At 25.2% G+C, this 19,521-nt stretch overlaps 1 protein-coding gene across 1 annotated transcript; it reads right to left on the bottom strand.

Moving 5' to 3' along the window:
* Nucleotides 1–883: 883 nt before the first annotated feature.
* On the bottom strand, nt 884–14,201 carry LOC129613184 (protein mab-21). Its single transcript, XM_055527148.1, has 2 exons — nt 12,667–14,201; nt 884–1,893 (listed from the first exon to the last, which is right to left on the bottom strand). Exons 1-2 carry the CDS (start codon nt 13,412–13,414, stop codon nt 1,544–1,546), a joined length of 1,098 nt encoding a protein of 365 aa, XP_055383123.1. The 5' UTR covers nt 13,415–14,201; the 3' UTR covers nt 884–1,543.
* Nucleotides 14,202–19,521: the final 5,320 nt, after the last annotated feature.

The following is a 19,521-nucleotide window of genomic DNA, read 5'->3' as shown; positions in this document are numbered from 1 at the left end:
TTTGTTGCTATTACAAGACCCAATTCATGCCTTTCTTTCTTTTGCTATATTCATTTTAATATTATTTCCAATTAATCTGGCCGGCGCATGCCCTCAAACTTTATATTCACAATGTATACTCTTTATAAAATAAAAAAAGAATATTTTCCTCGTTCCCTGTATGCTTTCATGTTCCTATATAACTATGTACCTTTAAAATATATAATTTTTCGAATTAAATGTTCTAAGAGACAATAATTATAATAAAATTATAAAATACATTTTGTATTAAAATTGCAATTTATATATCGATACATGTATATTTTCATTAATACACTTGGTGTGTTGCATAACACAAAATGTTAAGAATGTTGCACTTAGATGGTATTTTTCATTTATATTTATAAAATATATAAAATTTTAAATTTTATTGATTTTAAGCACGTAATTTTGTTTCGAGTGCCTTCCTTTTGGTAGTATGGACTTATATTTTCATAATTTTCTTCAGAAAATGAATTTGGTAAAAAAAAAACTCCTAATTCAATTAAAATTTTTGGATATTTTTTGTGCTAATCAATTCAGATTAAATTTTAAGTCCTAATTCACGCCGTATTACTATCATAAAATGAAGTTAATAATAGTTGCATTTAAATATTAGAAATAGGTTTGATCTTTGGGTTGTATGTCTTGGATGTATAATTAAAAGCCATAAAACTTTACCGTTTGATCTATCCATGAATCGGTTATGAACTATCCATAAATTTGTTATTTTTAATGAATATATGTAGGTATTGATTAAACCATTTGAACTTAGATGCAAAACGCACATAACTTACTAAATATTGATACGAGATAGTGTAGGGTTATTATAAATATAAAAATTCTTTGAAATTGTAACTGGCATTTTATGTTTATTAGAAAAATTCGCTGCAGTACAATTCTTTTGCTAAAAATTGCTTTATGTATATAAAAGGTGCATCCATACAAAGTTATATCTTATACAAAGGTGTTCTTGTAGAGCATACTTGTTTAAATGTAATACTACTTCTATAATACTTGACATACACATTATGTGATATGTGAATAAAACCTTGCTTTAATAAGAGAGTATTGTATATTTTTGGTACTGCCAGCAATTGATCAGAAATCTGCCTTGCTTAAAAATAATTTTATTAATATACAAAATTTTCAATGTTTATAAAAAATAAATAGAAATTAATTTAATACTATTGTAATTTTTTTAAAAATATTTCAGAGAGAGTTTACGCTTTTTGGGTAACAAGAGCAAAAGTATATTATTGCTATAGTAAAATGCAATACATTGAAGTATGAGAAAAACTAATTTACATTGAATTATGGTTATTTCTCACAAAATGTGTTAAGGATTTCATTTGATTTTCCTAATTTGAAATTACGCGATCAATCAAAATTCCAAAAAACATAAAATAACATTGATTTAATAAATCAAAACCTTCTTTTCTTTCAAAGGTGCAAAAAGTTCTAAAACAAAGCATAATAATAATCAAAAATAAAACAAAAAAACAAGCAAAAAAAAAAGAAATATTTAAAGTTCTTCCAGACACCTTGTATTTGTTAACATTATTCTTGTTAAACGCCATACTTGTTTTGCTGCATTCTCTAATGCACCCGGTGATTTACCTTTAAATAAATCCATATTTGGTAAAAAATAATGTGGACAACGACGACATTGTAAGCATGATATTAATTGTAAAAATATTCCATTAATACGATCAGCAATACAATTCTCTTCCCATTCAAGTTCACGTGGATGTTTTTCACACTCATATAATAATAATGTTTTTAAATGATAAGATGTAACTGGATTCCCAGGTAAATCTAAATGACGATCACGCAATGTTTTTAATATACTTAAACAACGGCGACGACTTGCACCTGAAAACATAAAAGCAAAATATTAAAAATTAATTTTTTTCTTTTTTTTTTTTTGGATTTCTTTTAAATGCTACAAATATAGTTGTTTTAAAAGAAATTAATTTAATTTATATGATTCAAAACAAATAATAAAGAAGTAGAGTAAAAAAAAATTATGGTAAAATAAGATCAAATTTAAGTGAGAAATGGTTAATTTAAAGTGTCAAATATGGTTATGAGAAATATTATGAAGAATAACGCATTCTTATTAATGAACAAATATTTCTTTCGTGTTATCCGGCGTATTGATTCATTCTAAAACGAATCTTTTAATTTATAAATTCAAAAACATCAAATTAATAATTTGGCTCACATTTTAAGAGTTTATTAAAATAATGTGATTATAGCCAAGCCCGGTTCAGACATTTTTAGCACTCAATTGCGCCCCGCCCCCTCCACACTTTCAAAGCAAAATTAGTAATACAATCAAAGTCTAGAACTAAACCTTCAGCCTTTTGTTTTACAATCTTTGTTTATGTAAAACAAAAGGCTGAAGGTTTCTACTCTTTTCATATATATTGGTAGATCCGCCACTGACTATATTGAAAATTTTTGGGAAGGTAGGCTGACCGATAGAAAAGAATTACTATACGACATAAAGTAGAAGGTATGCTCTTATGATACAGAACATATGTATGTCATAATGACATAATTTTCACCAGATGTTATATTACCTGAAGGCTTTACGAAAACTTTTAAATCACTAATCAATTTTCGTCAGTGACTGTAAGAAGGAGTAATTAATAAAAAATTAAAAAGATTTGTCAAAGAAACCTAAGAGCAAAAAAACGAAATAGAAAAAAAAATTTAAAAGGTATGCAAATATTATTTTGACAAGTACTGTCATCCAGATCAAAATAACAGAGATCAAAATAATGTAATCTTATTAAATTTTCCAAATATCCTAACCGCGATTTATCACTGTTCTTATTATACACCCGTATTGTTATCAGACAAAGTGCCGCCATTAATATTTTGTCTAGGTTTTAGTAAAAAAATTTTACATATTATATTGCATACTTCAAGTAACAAATTGTTATAGCAAAATAAGATTTATTGCTTATAATTACAGTCAAACTGTAAATAAAATTCTATACTTAATTTAAAATATAAATTAAAAATTTTATTTTAACAAAATTAACACGTACGCATAGATTAAGTTGATTAACTTTTTGAATAATTAAATAATTGTTATTTCATAATTAAGTGGCAATATGCAAACAAGTTAATTAAAAGAAATAACCACTTTTTAATATTAAAATTCGATAATTATTAAGATAATTAAAAAAAAAAATGCAAATGTATGCAATTGTCAAAGCAGCAATTAACAAAATCTCATTTGCATATTAGCAAATCAATTCACAACAATATTCATAAGAAATGAATGAAGTTTTAGATTATAAAAGTAGTTAATGTCCGAAATTTTGAAAGTTGTTGATAAAGTATATGCATTTTAAGTGTAATACTTTTCTAATATTAGTGTAAACAGCAATCAATGCTAAATAACTGCAATATAAAAAGAGTGATCAATTTTAATTAATAAAAAACAGAAAAATATTAAAAAATAAAGACTTTAATTGAAATTTCAATTTGTTTTATTAATTAATTAACAATAAAACCATGACAGATTAGTGGCTACTCCTTAAAATAAATCAATTTGAATAAGATATTTTTCTTTTAACACCTCAATAAAAAATGGCAAAATAAAAAGATTTTATTTAAATATAATATTATTAAAACGTTAACATAATAGAATGGCGGGAATAATAAAAAAATTTATTGAACAAGAATTTGCGGCAACACTGTATTCCATTTGTGTGTTTGATATTTGACAGTATCTTGCATATTATTCCGAAGCGTTTATTATTATTTTCCAAAATTCCTAAGAATAATTTTGATCAACGTAAACTAAATAAAGTGACGAACCCCAAATAAGAAAATCGAATTTAACCAAAGCACCGATTTGAGTAGTTGCCATACAACTTCAAAAATAATTTTGCTTTTACACAAAAATGTTTGTTTTTTTTTTTCATTTAATAACACCAGTTTATTCTGTAGCTGTAACGTAACGTGGCTTTTACAAAACATTTTTATATGAGAGCTGGTGATTTTTATGAGAGTGGTATTTTTATCGGAGAGCTGGTGTAATCAATTTCCTCTTTGTTCGTATTTTTCTCATTTTTTAAACTAAATTAAAATTATTATGTGTAACGTAGGTTCTATTTAATTTTCCCTCATTTATATTTATTAAGATTAATAGCATTAATTTATTATTAAACACATGCAAAAAATTATAATAAATTAAAACATTTGAGTTATATACGAAAAAATATTTAACACGACTTATGACAAGTGTCAAAAAATTATCTTTATAATATTGCAAAATTTAAACACAAAAAAATCTCAATTGCAATAAAATTTCCTCAAAACAATTTCGAAAAAAATTTGAATAATTAAATTATTAATTTGAACACTATAAATTTCATTTCATCATGGAATATTTGACGTAATAATTAGAGAATAGTTGTTTCAAAATCTATATATTTTTTTTTTTTCCCAAAAAAATTGCAATAATAATGCATAAATGACGTTCAGAATCCAAACATCTCTATTTTAATTATAATTATTATAAAGGTAATTTGCTGACATATTGGTGACATTAAGAATGCATTTAATTATACCATATGGCAACAGCAATATTAATTTTTTAATTTACAAATTAAAAATGACAATAAAATTTATAAGCAAATCACTTATAATTAAAAAAAAATTTAATTTATTTCGCAATTATAAATTATTTATAATGCTTATTAATCACAAGATAATTATAAATTTAATAATTTAATTCGGCAACCGCAAAACGTTTGTATGCAATCATTCAAAATGAAATATTAATTAAGGCTATATAATCTTAATATTTTGCGATTATTAAAAAGATTTCTTCTAATAAAAATATTCTTAATTTATTAAATATTGTAATTGTGTACTCTAAAAATTAAATGAAAAGAAAAACATTAATAATTGAAATCTCGAATATATAAACTTAAAATGAGTTACTTGTCTTAGCAAAAATTTAAAGTATTACTGAGTATTTAAGTATATGAATATTTTCCATATCCAAAGCTGTAATCTAGCTATCAAGTGATTCAATTTTAAAAAATCTGTGATCGCCTGAAATTTTCTTAATCAAATGAAAAGAAAACCGTTTCTTCAGAAATTCGGGGCCTGTATAATGGTAAGAAATAATTGTCTTATATATATTTTGAGTCGGTTTAGCTTTGTCTGTCCGTCTGTCCGTCCGTCCCAACGATAATTCAAAAACCAATTTTTTTCAAATGATTTATTGTAATAAATGCCAGAACCCTATTTAAATTGGATATGATCGTGGTATTCGTTCGGGTACCTGCCACGCAACTTTCTTATTTATTTGACTATATCTCAGAAAATGTAAAAGTTGAAATTTCTCACAAACGAATATATTAAATATATTAGTAGGGCCAATGTGTTTGATAAAAGTCATTGAAACTATTTTGCTCCTTCTGGTAGCCGCCATACAACTTCAAAAGTTATTTGGCTATATCTCAGAAACTATAAAAGCTGTGGTATTGAAATTTCGCACAAGTAAATAGAACCAAGGCCGATAACAAGTAACCAGGGCCGATGTGTTTGATAAAACTCGTTGAAATTGCTTGGCTCTTCTGGTAGCAGCCATACAACTTAAATAGTAGTTTAACATGGTAATACGACAACTTAAAGTCACAATCTGTCCCATAGTCTATGTGACATATTTATGCGCATATTTATACGCACATAGAATAACAAATTTGTACGGGTATCACAGAGTTTACACAGCCAACTCTATTTTTTCTCGTTTTTTATAAGTTTATTCAAAATCGATATTATACAATGTTTTTTTTAATCTTCATAAAATACTAATACAAAATACTAATTGTGTGGTTTGTGGAATTTATTTTTGTATATGTACATTCCTAAAGAATAATACTTAGATTTCATAGAAAAACTTTAAGTATACCCTTTACATTAAGACAGTGGGCAAAATATTATACGAAAGTATAGAACTAATTTAATTACTTAAAAACCTAGAAAGCTATATACATTTCCCTAACTACACTCGTTAGATGTTACAGCGCGTGATTGTGCAAAAAAATCTTTTTTTTTCGCACATTTTTGTAATGATTCCTCTAAAAGAACTAAAATAAACTTCTATGATAAGGTTTTTCAAGATAAAACCCGCTTGTTACACTCCTATTTTACGCAGTATAAAACCAATGTACTCGTATATGTATGTACATTAACACATACATAGTGTATAAGAACTTTCAACATATTGTGAACATATTTAATAATAATATTTCTTGTTCAATAAGCTAAATCTTGAGATATGTGGTCATTTCTTGTATTTAAACATCACATTTTTGTTAATGAACACTTATACAAAATAATATGAAAAAAATACTAAAAGAAGTCAAAAGGGAACATTCTTTCAAAAAACAACATTCTTACTAACTGGTTAAATATTCTGCGAATTCAATGTAGATCACGCAAGTTGGGAAATGGGTGTATTTGCCATGTTTATTTACCCCTATATAATCTTATCTACCATTGTATACTTTCCTTAATTTATTCAATAGTAATAATAATAAGTATATTATTGTATGTAGATGTAATTATAATAATTACTTTATTTATTTTTATAAAAAAAAAAAATATTTTATTTGAATTAATTTTAATTTTTTCCGGTTTTCTTCTTAACTCCATATGTAATCTTAACAATTTTTATAGAACGTTTGTCTCCTCATAATTAATGATATTTTTTTTTCATTATTTTTTTTTTGTTTTGTTTTTGCAAAATATGTAATATAATTTTAGATCGTAATCAAAACCACAAAGATCTTAAATGATTACTCATTTCTATAGAAAGGACTGGTCTCTATATTTAATATTGGAACTTCTCATTAAATAATTACAACAATAACATACAGCAATACAAAAACAAGAAAGGCAGTAAGAGGAAAAGACAATATTTTATTCGTAACCTACGTGCAATAGATAAACAGAAAAACAAAAAAAAAATTATTATGCGGTTGTATTACTCTCGTTCGAACTGCTAAAACCCGTTGTTGTTTGAGCTAATGAACTCATTTTGCGAAAACATTTTTAAATTTTACACTTCTCTCGTGACTTTTTTCTTTGTTTTTATATTATTATTTGTTTTTTTTTCATTTATTTTTCTTACTGTGACACACAGTTTAAATAATGAAAAAAAAAAATTTATTTGTAAGTCAGTTATTTTCACGCCTTTCGAATTGTCATTAACGTATTTAATTAATTACTAATTATGGGCTGAATAAGAATAATAACATGAGCTTCCGAACAATTGAGCTCCATTAAATCAAAGATAGACTTTCTAACGTATCAAAAATGTGTTATAAAGTAACTATTGTGAAACGGGTTCAATTTCCAGTAAATTTTAAATAAACAGAAACACCGAAGAATTTAAACTAGAGTAATTCGAAAATCAATCAATAATTACAAAAAGAAATAAAAAAAATACAGACAAGCGTATTGACATTTCAGCTTTTTACTGTGAGACTTGAGAATTTAGAAGTTTATCTAAGTGAGAACTTGTGTTGTAGAAAAGTTCGAAATGCAAATTTTTAAAAGTTCTACATTCAATTTTTATTTTAAGCTTTCAAACTGTTATCATTAAAATCATTAATAAGCACTGGGTATAAGCATAGAATATTTTATTATTTTTATCAAAATCGAATAATATAATTGAATATTTCGATATTTCAATATCGAAAGAACCCCTAAAAATATCCTAAACTTATCATGTGTAACTCAAATCCATTTTCCAAGAAATTTTTTATCATGTCTTAATTATTAAAATCAATTTCTAAAATTAAGTCATTAAAAAAAAATATAATTGATTTTTAAATTTAGAATGCATGATTTAAATTTATCTGCTTTTAGTTGACAGACTGTTTCAAAACTTTGTTGATTCAAATCACTTTCCATTGAGATTATTAAACAAAACCATTTGCAAACCACAATTGATTATTTGTGAATAACAAAAATAATATGATGGAAAAAAAAACAAAAAGAAATACAAGACTTTTAGAAATTTCATTGTGTAGAGCTTTGTGTTCTTTTTTTTTATAAATCTATAAGTTATAAGTATTTTCAAATAGGTACGTACATATGTGTACTATGCTTATATGCGCATACAAAAGTAAATTATATCTGTGTATCTATAAATATTTAAAATAAATTTTATGTAAATTAAAAAAGAAAAGAAAAAAAATGACGTATTTATAAATTAATGCCCTCGTTGTCACAAGATGTCGTTTTAACTAAATAGGTACCCATAGTCGGTTTCTTTTTTTCTTCTCATGTTTTTTATTTTAAATTTTTTTCTATTTGGTAGCTTACGAATAGATTTTACGTTCTTATCTTGATAAGCGCGAAAAAAAACAATGTAAATAAAAAATAGAAAAAAAAATTATTCCATGAATATTCAATGACAAGAACAAATGTGATGTTTTTTTCAAAGATATTTGTTAAATTTTTTAATACTTTTGGTTTTTATATTATGTTGAATAAAAATAAAATGTCATTTTTGACAAGACTTATTAAAATAATTTATATTGTACAGTTACAAGATAACGTGTGTGTATAAAAGTAGTCCAGTAATTTGATGCTAGAGTACACTCAGTATTGGAATGATGTGAAACACTGATTAATGAAACAAGAGAAGTACGACTTATAAAGCCTAATATATCCCAAAATCAATTTAATAATTTTAATAATTTAATAATTTTATAATATTATCATATTGCGAATCAAATTTTCTTACATTTACTTTTTATATAACTACTTCCTTATGGTGAATTATAATACACTCATGCAATATGATGATTTTAAGTAGTAAGTACTATAAAATTAGACAGCATTTGAACTCAGTAGTTAGACAAGATATAATTTTCAATTAAAGAGTTTAGTTTAATTAGATTTTGAATATTTGATAATTGAATAAGATGTTAGATAAAATTTAAAATTTTAAGAAAACACAAAAAATTTGAGTAAACGTAATCCTTATTTTTTGCGTCATTAACATTTGAAAATAAAATCGCTCTCATACGATTATTGCCGCTAATCTTGACAGAGTTAATTTAATTTTGGATTTATTTTTATAAGTCTTATACTAGTAGCAAATTGTGAATAACATATGTATGATGCTTTCCAATAAGTTGTCAAGTATGTCAGTGACTTAACCAGAAAGTTATCAAAATCGCTACTTCAATTCTAATAAGCCGATGATTGCGATATTAAAACGATGATACAATTGAAATTGCATCTTATCCATATCAATGTCATCTACATTTTCAAATTAAAAGCCCTTAATCATATAATACAGTAAAAATATCTGTAAGTAAACCATAACGCTATACCAATGTGTAAAATACAGCAAACGATACATTTTTCTGCATTTTATAATAAATTCTGTTATTTCTTTTCATCTATCGTTCGGCTTCACTCTTTACATGCGGAAAATAAATCTTATTCCACAAAGTCGCCTACAGATAGCACGCATAAAGTATCGGATTATCAAATTAAATTTGGACACTATTCATGATGAAAGAAGAGCGCTTATACTACAACTCATTTGCAGTTCGCACATTCGGAAAATCTTAGCTCTATAATAGTTCAAAAAAGGTAACAACTATATACATCTTGTTAATGCAATGAACAAATTCTAAGATATTTTAACGTTCTGATTGTAACAAAGTAGTAGATTAAGTTATTTCTAATTATAATCAAATATTATGAATTATAAGGATTGCAAGAAGATAATCAACGACAGCATATTGTTCCCATACTCTTACCAAGTCATCATCATCTGTTGGTATTACAGCTCGGGGTGAGCCTTAACCTCGTTCACAATTTTCCTCCATTCCGATCTATCTTGAGCTATAACTCTCCATCTCTGTACGCCGATTTTTCTACAATCTTCTTCTATTTCATCCAGCCATCTAGATCTTGGTCTGCCTCTTGCTCTAGTATTATACGGCGTCGCGTCAAATATTCCTTTTGGCATTCTGTCATCTGTCATTCTTACGACATGCCCCGCCCATCTTAATCTTTGTGATTTTATAGCTTTTATTACGTTTTGTCCATTTATTAATTCTTCCAACTCTGCGTTGGTTCTTCGTCTATATTCATGATTCTCGTCTATTTTGGGACCAAATATTTTTCTTAGTATATTTCTTTCCTCTTACCAAGTAATGTTTAAAATAAATATAAGATTTTATTAAATTCAATTTTGTAACATGAAATCATTGAAAATGAATTTAACCATAAGTATATGAAAGTATATGTGATGTGTGCGGCAAATTTTAGTGACATAGAGATTATAAATTTCGAAATCACGCTCATACACGGATTTATTTTTTATTTTAAATAGAAAAATATACAAAAACGCGAACTTTAAGGTTAATATTAAAATATGTAGGGCTTAATAGCGATTAATATCTAAACAACTACATGTTACTAAATGGAATGTCGCTTGTTTTATTGAAAAATTAAAATAAAAATTAAAAATGAAAAACTTTCAAGATAATGCAAACATTTTTTTTTTTAATAAATTTAAATTATAATTTGTATTTTTTTGTTTTCTATTATTATTAATATGCATTATAACTTCTGTTTAATATTTAAATAATTAATTAAGAGATCATAACATTAAAACAATAAAAACAATAAAAAAACATACTTTAATACCTACATTTTTTTTTAAATTATTAATAAATGTGCCATCCGTGTGATTTTTATCAGTTTGAATATTAAAATTAAATAAAAAGTTGCGAAGATAATTTATTTTTTGTTCTTGTTTTGCTTTTTAATATAAATGATTTTATTTTATCTTAAAGTTTATCTTTTGTTATTTTGTTTAAAACACACGAATTTCTTAAAAATTAATCTATTATATGCCCGATACTCACGTTACGTTATGTAAAATTTATAAGTATCTGTTATTTTAATAAATTAGTATTTTAAAATTTTAAGAAACTTGTCACAAGTATAAGTATATTCGTAGTATGGCACAAAAATTTTATTTTAAGGTTAAATAAAATATTTTATTTGATAAGATCAAATTGAAAATTTTTATATGTGCGGTATTTCTTTTTAAAATTGCTTCTTAAATGATATTTTCTTGTTTTTCATGTATCTATTTAAAATAATAATTAATTTTTTAAAACAACAATCATAAATTTGATAATGCAATTTTTAATATTATAACAATTTGTAAGTTGTTAAATTAATTAAATATTTGAATATTTTAATTTTTTTTGTAAATGATAGGAAAAAAATTTGATATACTTAACTATATTGCATGTTGCGTCAACAAAAAAATCATATAAAAATCACATAAAAATGGCATTAAATTTACTTGAAAATTGCAGAAGGTTACAAAATAAATTTAAGTTCAGAAATTAAAACGCTTTAGAATCCGATTTGCTTAAATATCAATTGAAATTTTTTTATATAAAAATAAAACTATTTTAAATTTTATGGTGACTACAAAACAAACATGAATATAAATTTGATAACAAGTGAGACATTTTTGAATTAGAATTACTCCCATTGCAAAAGTAACATTTTATTACTGAAAAAAATTCTAACTTATTCAGTTAAAAGCAGAAGTTTAAAATCTTATGCTACTAGATATATAAATTGTGACATCACAATTCTTTCAACTTGAATTCACTTAACAATATCTAAACTGAATAAAATTTAATGCAAAACATTTAAAAAAAACCTGCAATAACATTTTGTAAATAAATGTCAAAGTATTAGAGAAGTGTTCCATATATTAAGACTTAGATAAATATTTGGTTCTGACAATTTTTCTTAGTCTCATCAAATAAACTCAATATTGCTCAAAACAACTCTACTTATTTTTCATTTATTTTATTTTTTTAATTTGCTGCCCCTTGAGATATGCAATATTTCAGTTTATAAACCAAAACTATAGAATTTTAAAGTCCTTTTGAGGCGTAATAAAGGGTTTGTGGTTGCCTAATACATTTTTCTATGTGGCTGATACAAATTTAAGATACTTACAGAAATCTAGAATATAAAACTTTTACCCGATACGGAAGATAAACATTCCAAAACATTAAATTTAAAAATTATGTAGCTATTTCTTAGATATTAAGTTGGAACGCGATATCTAATTAAATTAAATCCAATACTACAACAGTTATAATATAAGTAAGACTTAAAAAAAAAAGACGTATAATAATTATTTTAAAATCCATTATATAATTTGATGTTTGCCGACGGAATAATGTAAACTTAAATTTCAATCAATTTCAAAAGTAGCAAAATGTTAATACTAACACTTGTACACTTAAAAATATTATATTTTATAAACTAAGTTTAAGACGGAAATAAGAGTATATGAGAAACAAACTTTCAATTCGCTAACACTATTTAAGAACTTTTTCCATGTAATTAATATTATATTATTACCCTAAACAAATTAATATTCATGTTCCCTTCCATCACAATCGAACAGTAATGCCAATATTTTCAAAATAAAGGATACAATTATTACAATTCGATCATACCGACGGCATTACGAACATTGTTGCGTACAAAATTTTATATAAAAATCCAAATTATACTTATTTCATATAAACTCACCTTGTAATAACCTATTTTCAGCATCAGTAAAACTTAATACCCATGCATCACCTTCCATTGCTGAATTTTTACCTTGTAATGCAATACATTCTTTTGATAACATATCAAAACCTTCAGTCTTTACTTCAGCAACAATATTTGGATGTGGCCATGGTATACCAGGTAATGGCCAATGTGATGCTGAACGTGGCCATAAACCAGCACATTTAAATGCTGGTGTTATTTGTACTATAATCCTTTCACGTATTCTTAATTTAACTTCGGTTGTATCAGCAATCATTTTAACAATATCACGATAGGCACATTTATCACATGCTTGAGCAACTAATGTTTGAAAACGTGAACGTATTTTCCGTGCTGATAAATAACCAGATGCTGTTATAAATTCAACCCATAATGACATTGAACGTTTACGTCCATCACTTAATTTTAATACAGCACAACCAGGTAATGTACCATCATCAACAAAATTTAATACACCCATTTGATTTAAATATATTATAATTTCAAATTCATTTGGTGATATTACTTCTAAACCTTCATAACGACCATTATAATCATTTAATGATGATATAAAACGTGGTTCTTGTACTTCAACTTCTTTAAGAACATCTTGTACGACACGACATACTTCTTGTATTGTTTTATGTATTTGACCTTTACGCATTTGTACACGATCAGCACAATATTTATTCATTTGATAGACCATTTTTGATTGCGCTGCAATCATATCGGATGGTACTAACATGATTTTAAATCTTTTATATTGTTTTTAATGTGTGAATTATTATTTTGTATACAATAAAATTAAAAATATTATTTTTTATATTAAATTTTTTTTAAATTAATTTCAACACTTTTAATATTTTTCGATTTGATTTATATTTCAAATAAAAACATTTTTTGATTTATAATTTTGAATTCACATTCATACTACACACATTCTATGTAGAATTTTCACTTTATTTTTTTATTTGTAATATTTTGATTTTAAGCCTTTTTCCAATTCAATTTCCTCTTAATTATTTTTATATCTACGTAAATGCGCATATAAGAGATTAATTATTAATTTCATTTATTATTTTCAATAGGCTTTTATAAATCTTACACAGAAAAAATATAAAAACTTTTTTCCTCTTTAATCTCAATTAATTTTCTTACACAACCAGAAATATTTTTTATCTAAATCTTCTAGATATTTATTAACTAAATTGTAATAATTAATTAAGCGACGCTCTTGTACTTTATTTTTTATTTTTATATTGTAAGCAAAAATAATTTTTTTTCTCTCTTTATTTTCTTTTAATGGTATTTAAGCGAATACCATGTAGTTATGAATTATCCTTTTATTATAAGCAACATATTTTTTATTTTTTTTCCTTTTTTTACTGTTATACAAGTATGTATAAGAATATAGTTCGAATACCGTCGTCGTTTATTTATATATATATTTACTTGCATGTAAGTATAAAACAACTACTACAAAAAATTACAAAAAATTTTAAACCGGTGGCACACTAAAAATGATAAATAAACTCCGCAACGTACAAAAGCCCACTGACAAAAGATTGAAAAATTGGGATGGTAATCCACCAAAAACAAAAAAAAAATAACAGAGAAAAAATAATGAGCACCACTTTTTTTTCGTTTTCCTCACTTTTCACTGTCCTCTTTGTGTTGATTAATTTTTTTCACATTACGATATTCCCCACTTTTTTTTAACACAGGTAAGAAAAAATTAAGTTTAAATCTAAGAAATTCACATAGGTAGATGTGTATATATGTGTATATTCTTATGTATATATATTTAATAAAATTTCCAAATCATTCCACATACTCGTACCACAATACAAGCACTCGATTCCCTCATTTCACATTTTATCTTCATTAAATTTTTGATATCATACGCGCATACTACTTTATTTAATCTATATTGTATGTGTGTTTGTGGCCGTTAAGTGGTGAATTAATATATTAAAGTATAAAAACTTATTTCACCATGTTGTACAAGAAAATAATCAGAGGTGGATTTTTTTTAATTGGAATATTTTTTTTTGTAAATGTAGATGTGTGATTTTTATCATACAAACGTGTGTAATTTTTTGGAATATTATATGGCTTAGCAGTGTTAGTAATGTTGAATGGAAATTGTAAAAATGCTATTAATTTTGTTTTGTGGGAATTTTTTTTGCGGTGAATATTGTATGGTGCAAATTTTGTTTGTTCCTTTTTTTTCTTCTTTTTTTTTTATTGTAATACTTATAAGCACAGCATGGCGTTAACGGTGTGTCCTTTCTAGCGGTGAATTTAAAATTTAACATAATGGTCGATGACTTTTATTACTATCAAAATAAATATTTTGCTTTTCCCTACTATTTTTTCTTTTTCTCATTATTTGCCTTGAGGATGTAACAACATAATGTACATACTTATATTATATATGTATATAAGTATATAATATGATACATAGGTTGTCGTGGTAACATTGTAATTTTGGAGCAAAAAAAAAGGAAAAAAGAAATTGATACAAAAATATAATTTTGTGTTTAGAAAGAAAAGTGAGTGGATATGTGCACGAGTCTAATGTACATACATTGCAACACATATTGTTACACACGAATTGGTGTACACGATAAAATCATTAATTCGTTGTACTAATATGAATGCACATAAATTACATGCATAAAATAAATTTGTAGATATTTTTTAGTTTAAAATAAAATCACTATTATAATAAATTTTATTATTTAGTTTTTACCCTCTACATTTTATACCTAATGCTAAATTATTGTACATTTTCCACATAAATTTAAAATAAACTTTTTTAAAATAACTTTATTTATTGAAAGGCGCTCTTTAATTGCACTTTACTTAAAAAAAATTATAACATTCTATTCTGAAATTTGATGACACTCTTTAAGTAGTGCGAAAGATTGGAATTTGCCGAAACCTCAGCGAAAATACAGGTCAATGAAATGCAAACTGATTCCTATAAAGCACCGACGTTTCCAAAGTTAAAAATCAGTGTAGACATAAAAGGATCAATGCATTAAAGTTTCTCTGCATAGTTGTTACAAGTTCGTCAGTTAATAGCTGAGATTGAGATTATCAAAGAGCATATACTTAAATATGAAAATATATGGAAATACGTCAAAAATAGCACAGTAAAAGAAAGAAACGTTGCATATCAAAGAAACCGTATAATTACGCAATAAATAAAAGAGAGAAATTGTATTTTGAGAACTATATTTATGGGCAGAATTTATTAAAAGTTTTATTTGTAACTAAATTTTTATTAATTTATTCTTGATGCCCTGAGATCATTGCGTAAATTAGTTTTGTAAGACACACGTAAGTATTTGATAAGACGGTGAACTTGGAGAATTCATAAATGAGAACAATAATTAAAATTTCAAAATAGTATTCCAACTCCACAAATCTTTTCTCATCAGATGCTCAATAACCGACAAAATCAGTGCCACTAAAATTATTCTATTTGACAAAAACAAAAATAAAATATTTTTCTAAAACTCATTTTTCTTTTTTGGAATTATCTACCAATAAGACTATCATAACTATAATTAGAGATACTTAAATTTGTTTTTTCTAATTTTTCTATTTTTCGTATTAAATTATCATAATTTATCATTAAGTGTGGTGAATTCTGATTTTATTCTACACTGACAAACATTTTTCTTCCTTTTTTCAAATGTTTTAACACAACAAAAAACTTTTATAAATTTCCAGAGTGTATTTGTAAGCATAAGTAACAAAATCATAAAAACCCAAACAAAACCAAAATTATTAATTTGCCATCTGCTTAGTCATCTAAATAAATATTAACGCATGCCATATAACACACACACACAAACATACATCCATGATATTAACACATGCATACCCTTAAGAATGGTATACAACAATGGGTATGCAACAATAAAGTAAATACCAATGGATTCCATTACATATTACTTCCATTCATAACATGGTAGATTCTAGTATACATACAATATGAATCCTAACATAATAGTAGCATAGCTACTACTTCAATATAAATACAATGTTGAAACGTCTACGCCGTCGTTATCATCATCGTCAATTATACTGTTGTTGTTACCGCATGAACAGTGGCAGTCAACTCCTCCTTTTCTTTTGTATTATACACTTTAATTTTTTTATGATTCTTATCCCTCTCTATTTATACTTTTATGTATAAAATATTTTATGTTGTTTAGTATGCGTGCTGAGTGTCGTTATACCATCCACATTGAATTAATGAAACAAAAAATAAACATTTTTTTATGGGATGGGACGGAATTAGTGTTTTCACACATATTCCTGTAAATAAAGCATATAGTCGGCATAATTTTTTCATAGTATTTGAAAACAAAAAAATGAATAAAAAAAAGTGCGACAAAATAAAGGTTGATGTTTGTGTGTTTTGCATTTAGAAGAAATGATATTGTTATATTAATTATTAAATAAAAAATAACTGAATTTATGAATATAAATTCCAATACAAAAGGAGCCCCCCGAATTAGCGTTTTTGTTTCCCATGAATATGCAATTGTGAAGAATCTCTAAATCGGTTTAGCTTTCTACGATAAGATTAGAATTTGTAGATTTATAGAATTGTATAACCGGAGCAATATGGTATCAGGCCGCGCGTAAGTACAGGTTCTACTTTAACTTCTCTCTGAGTCCGAAGCGGCAGGAAACCATTACAAATTGACACTTACTAGTAATACAGCAGCGCAAAAAATTCTAGTTGGAAGATTATTGAAAAATTATGCCCATGTGTTTCCTGTTGTGATACAAATCTTGTATCATCAAATGCATTTTTATCATGTTTGAGTTCTTGACAAAAATTTCATTTGTATAATAAAAAACTTCAACTTTAAAAATAAATAAATGAAAATTTATATGGCAATACACATATTTATTAAAAAATTTGCAGTTTCTTAATTCTCAATAAAAAAGGCTCAAATTCTCAGCTTAGATTCAAAATTGAATTTCAGCAATTTTGAACAATTTGTATTGTATAATCACAGCTTACAACGACAAATTTAAATCTTTAATAATGAGAATGAACAAAAAGTTAAAAACTATTAAATTACTATTTGTTTTAAGACCAACAAAACGATTTGAATTCAATTTTTCGGCTCGAAAATATGACATTTTTTTGAATGACAACTTCTAAAAGTCTCTTTTGTATTTTTTATGTTTAACCCTCAAAAATGTCAAAAATTGATGCATGATTAAGTATAATGGGGAGACCTCGGTATACGTTCTGTGGGAGTGTGATTCTTTCACCCATAGGGGAAGGGAAATTCTGGGGGTTTTTGATTTTAAAGTTTTTCAGGAATAAACGACAATTTTTAAGTTCTTTTTATTCAACTGAACCCATCCAGTCGAACTTTATAATTTTAATACAAATATGTAATTTACCTAAATAAATAATTTCGGTCAATAAAACATGAAAATCGGTCATTAAAACCACCAAGTGTTCATATTGTTACGTAACATAATTATTTTTGATTTCACTATTCTTTTAATCGAATCCGCCATCATTTTCAACAAATTCCCCAAAATTACTCCTAATAACAAAATGTCAAATGCACCACGATTTTCTGTTTTTGAATTAACACTGTCATACAATTTAAAAAATTAATGAAAGAAATCACTATTGTTATATCCGTGACATGCTGAGGCTACTATAAAAATATTATATTTATATGCACATTAAGAGGAAGGATATTTTAGCAAGAGTTTTATAAAATTGAATACTGCTAAAACAATGGAAAAATAGGTGGAAGTTGTTAAAAGACTAGCTATTGTGTGTATAAATTTATTCTTTATTCACTTTAAATATATTTTATGTGGTCTGTTTTGTGTTTCATATTTAAATAAATTAGAGTAATAATAAAAAAATAAGAAATAATTTTGTTTTTAAAAAGTTTTCAACCATAGTTGGCGTACCTTTTTTTTTTAATAAACATTTTATTTATTTATTTTTATAAAATAAATTTACCATGTTTGAATTTTTTTTATTTCTTTGATCTTATTATTTTAACTTCTTTTTATTTCATTTTGGGTTAATTCGTATAAATGGCACAAGTCTGGAAACAGGACTGTCATCAAGATTGATTAATGACTAAAATAAAGTCATGGTCTGTGAACATGAAAATATACGATAAAATTTTTTCTTACTTACAATTTATAATTATTATAAATGTAAAAGTATAATATAATATAAATACTAAGTTATGTACTTATTCATATGTATATATGGATATCCTATGAATAGGTACATATGTAAGTATATAAAATTAAATAAATATTAAAATTGTTGTACTATGCTCGTAAATATATTAAAATATTTTTGGGTAAAAGAAAGGAATTTACTAAAATTAATATTTTGATATTCAAAAATGTTGTATTATTTTTTCGCTAGTTAACAAAAAATTATAATTATGGCATGGTGCCATTTAATATGTTGAATATTTTTCTTCTTTAGTCTATAATTATTCAGGAATTCAAAAATAATGAATTTCTAATTCAAATGAAGTATATAGAAAAAAATTACATGAAATATTCAAATTGAAAAAATATGTAAAAATTATATTTTGTATATTTAAGCATAATTTTATTTTCTTGTAAAAATGCTTTAATAAATTTTTTAAGAATTTTAAGATCCATTTCAAAGGTTTGTTAATATTTTCTTTCATATACACTTATTTCGGAGTACAATGACATAAGTCGATTTCAAAGAACTTGGTATAATTAGATTATGAATAATAGTACACTACATTCTTAACTTAATGAAAGTGATTTTCTACATTGGCTTGTGCTCTT

The sequence above is a fragment of the Condylostylus longicornis genome, unplaced genomic scaffold (genome assembly GCF_029603195.1).
Source record: "Condylostylus longicornis isolate FDR11 unplaced genomic scaffold, ASM2960319v2 ptg000081l, whole genome shotgun sequence".
NCBI classification, from domain to species: domain Eukaryota; kingdom Metazoa; phylum Arthropoda; class Insecta; order Diptera; family Dolichopodidae; genus Condylostylus; species Condylostylus longicornis.
The sequence above is the reverse complement of the archived record's forward strand: the minus strand, read 5'-3'. Positions and strand labels throughout refer to the sequence as shown.

Coding starts and splice junctions, on each gene's coding strand:
- LOC129613184 (XM_055527148.1), bottom strand. CDS start 13,414: ATGTTAGTACCATCCGATATGATTGCAGCGCAATCAAAAATGGTCTAT. Junction 1,894..12,666: donor TGAAAATAGGTTATTACAAG/GTGAGTTTATAT, acceptor TTATGTTTTCAG/GTGCAAGTCGTCGCCGTTGT.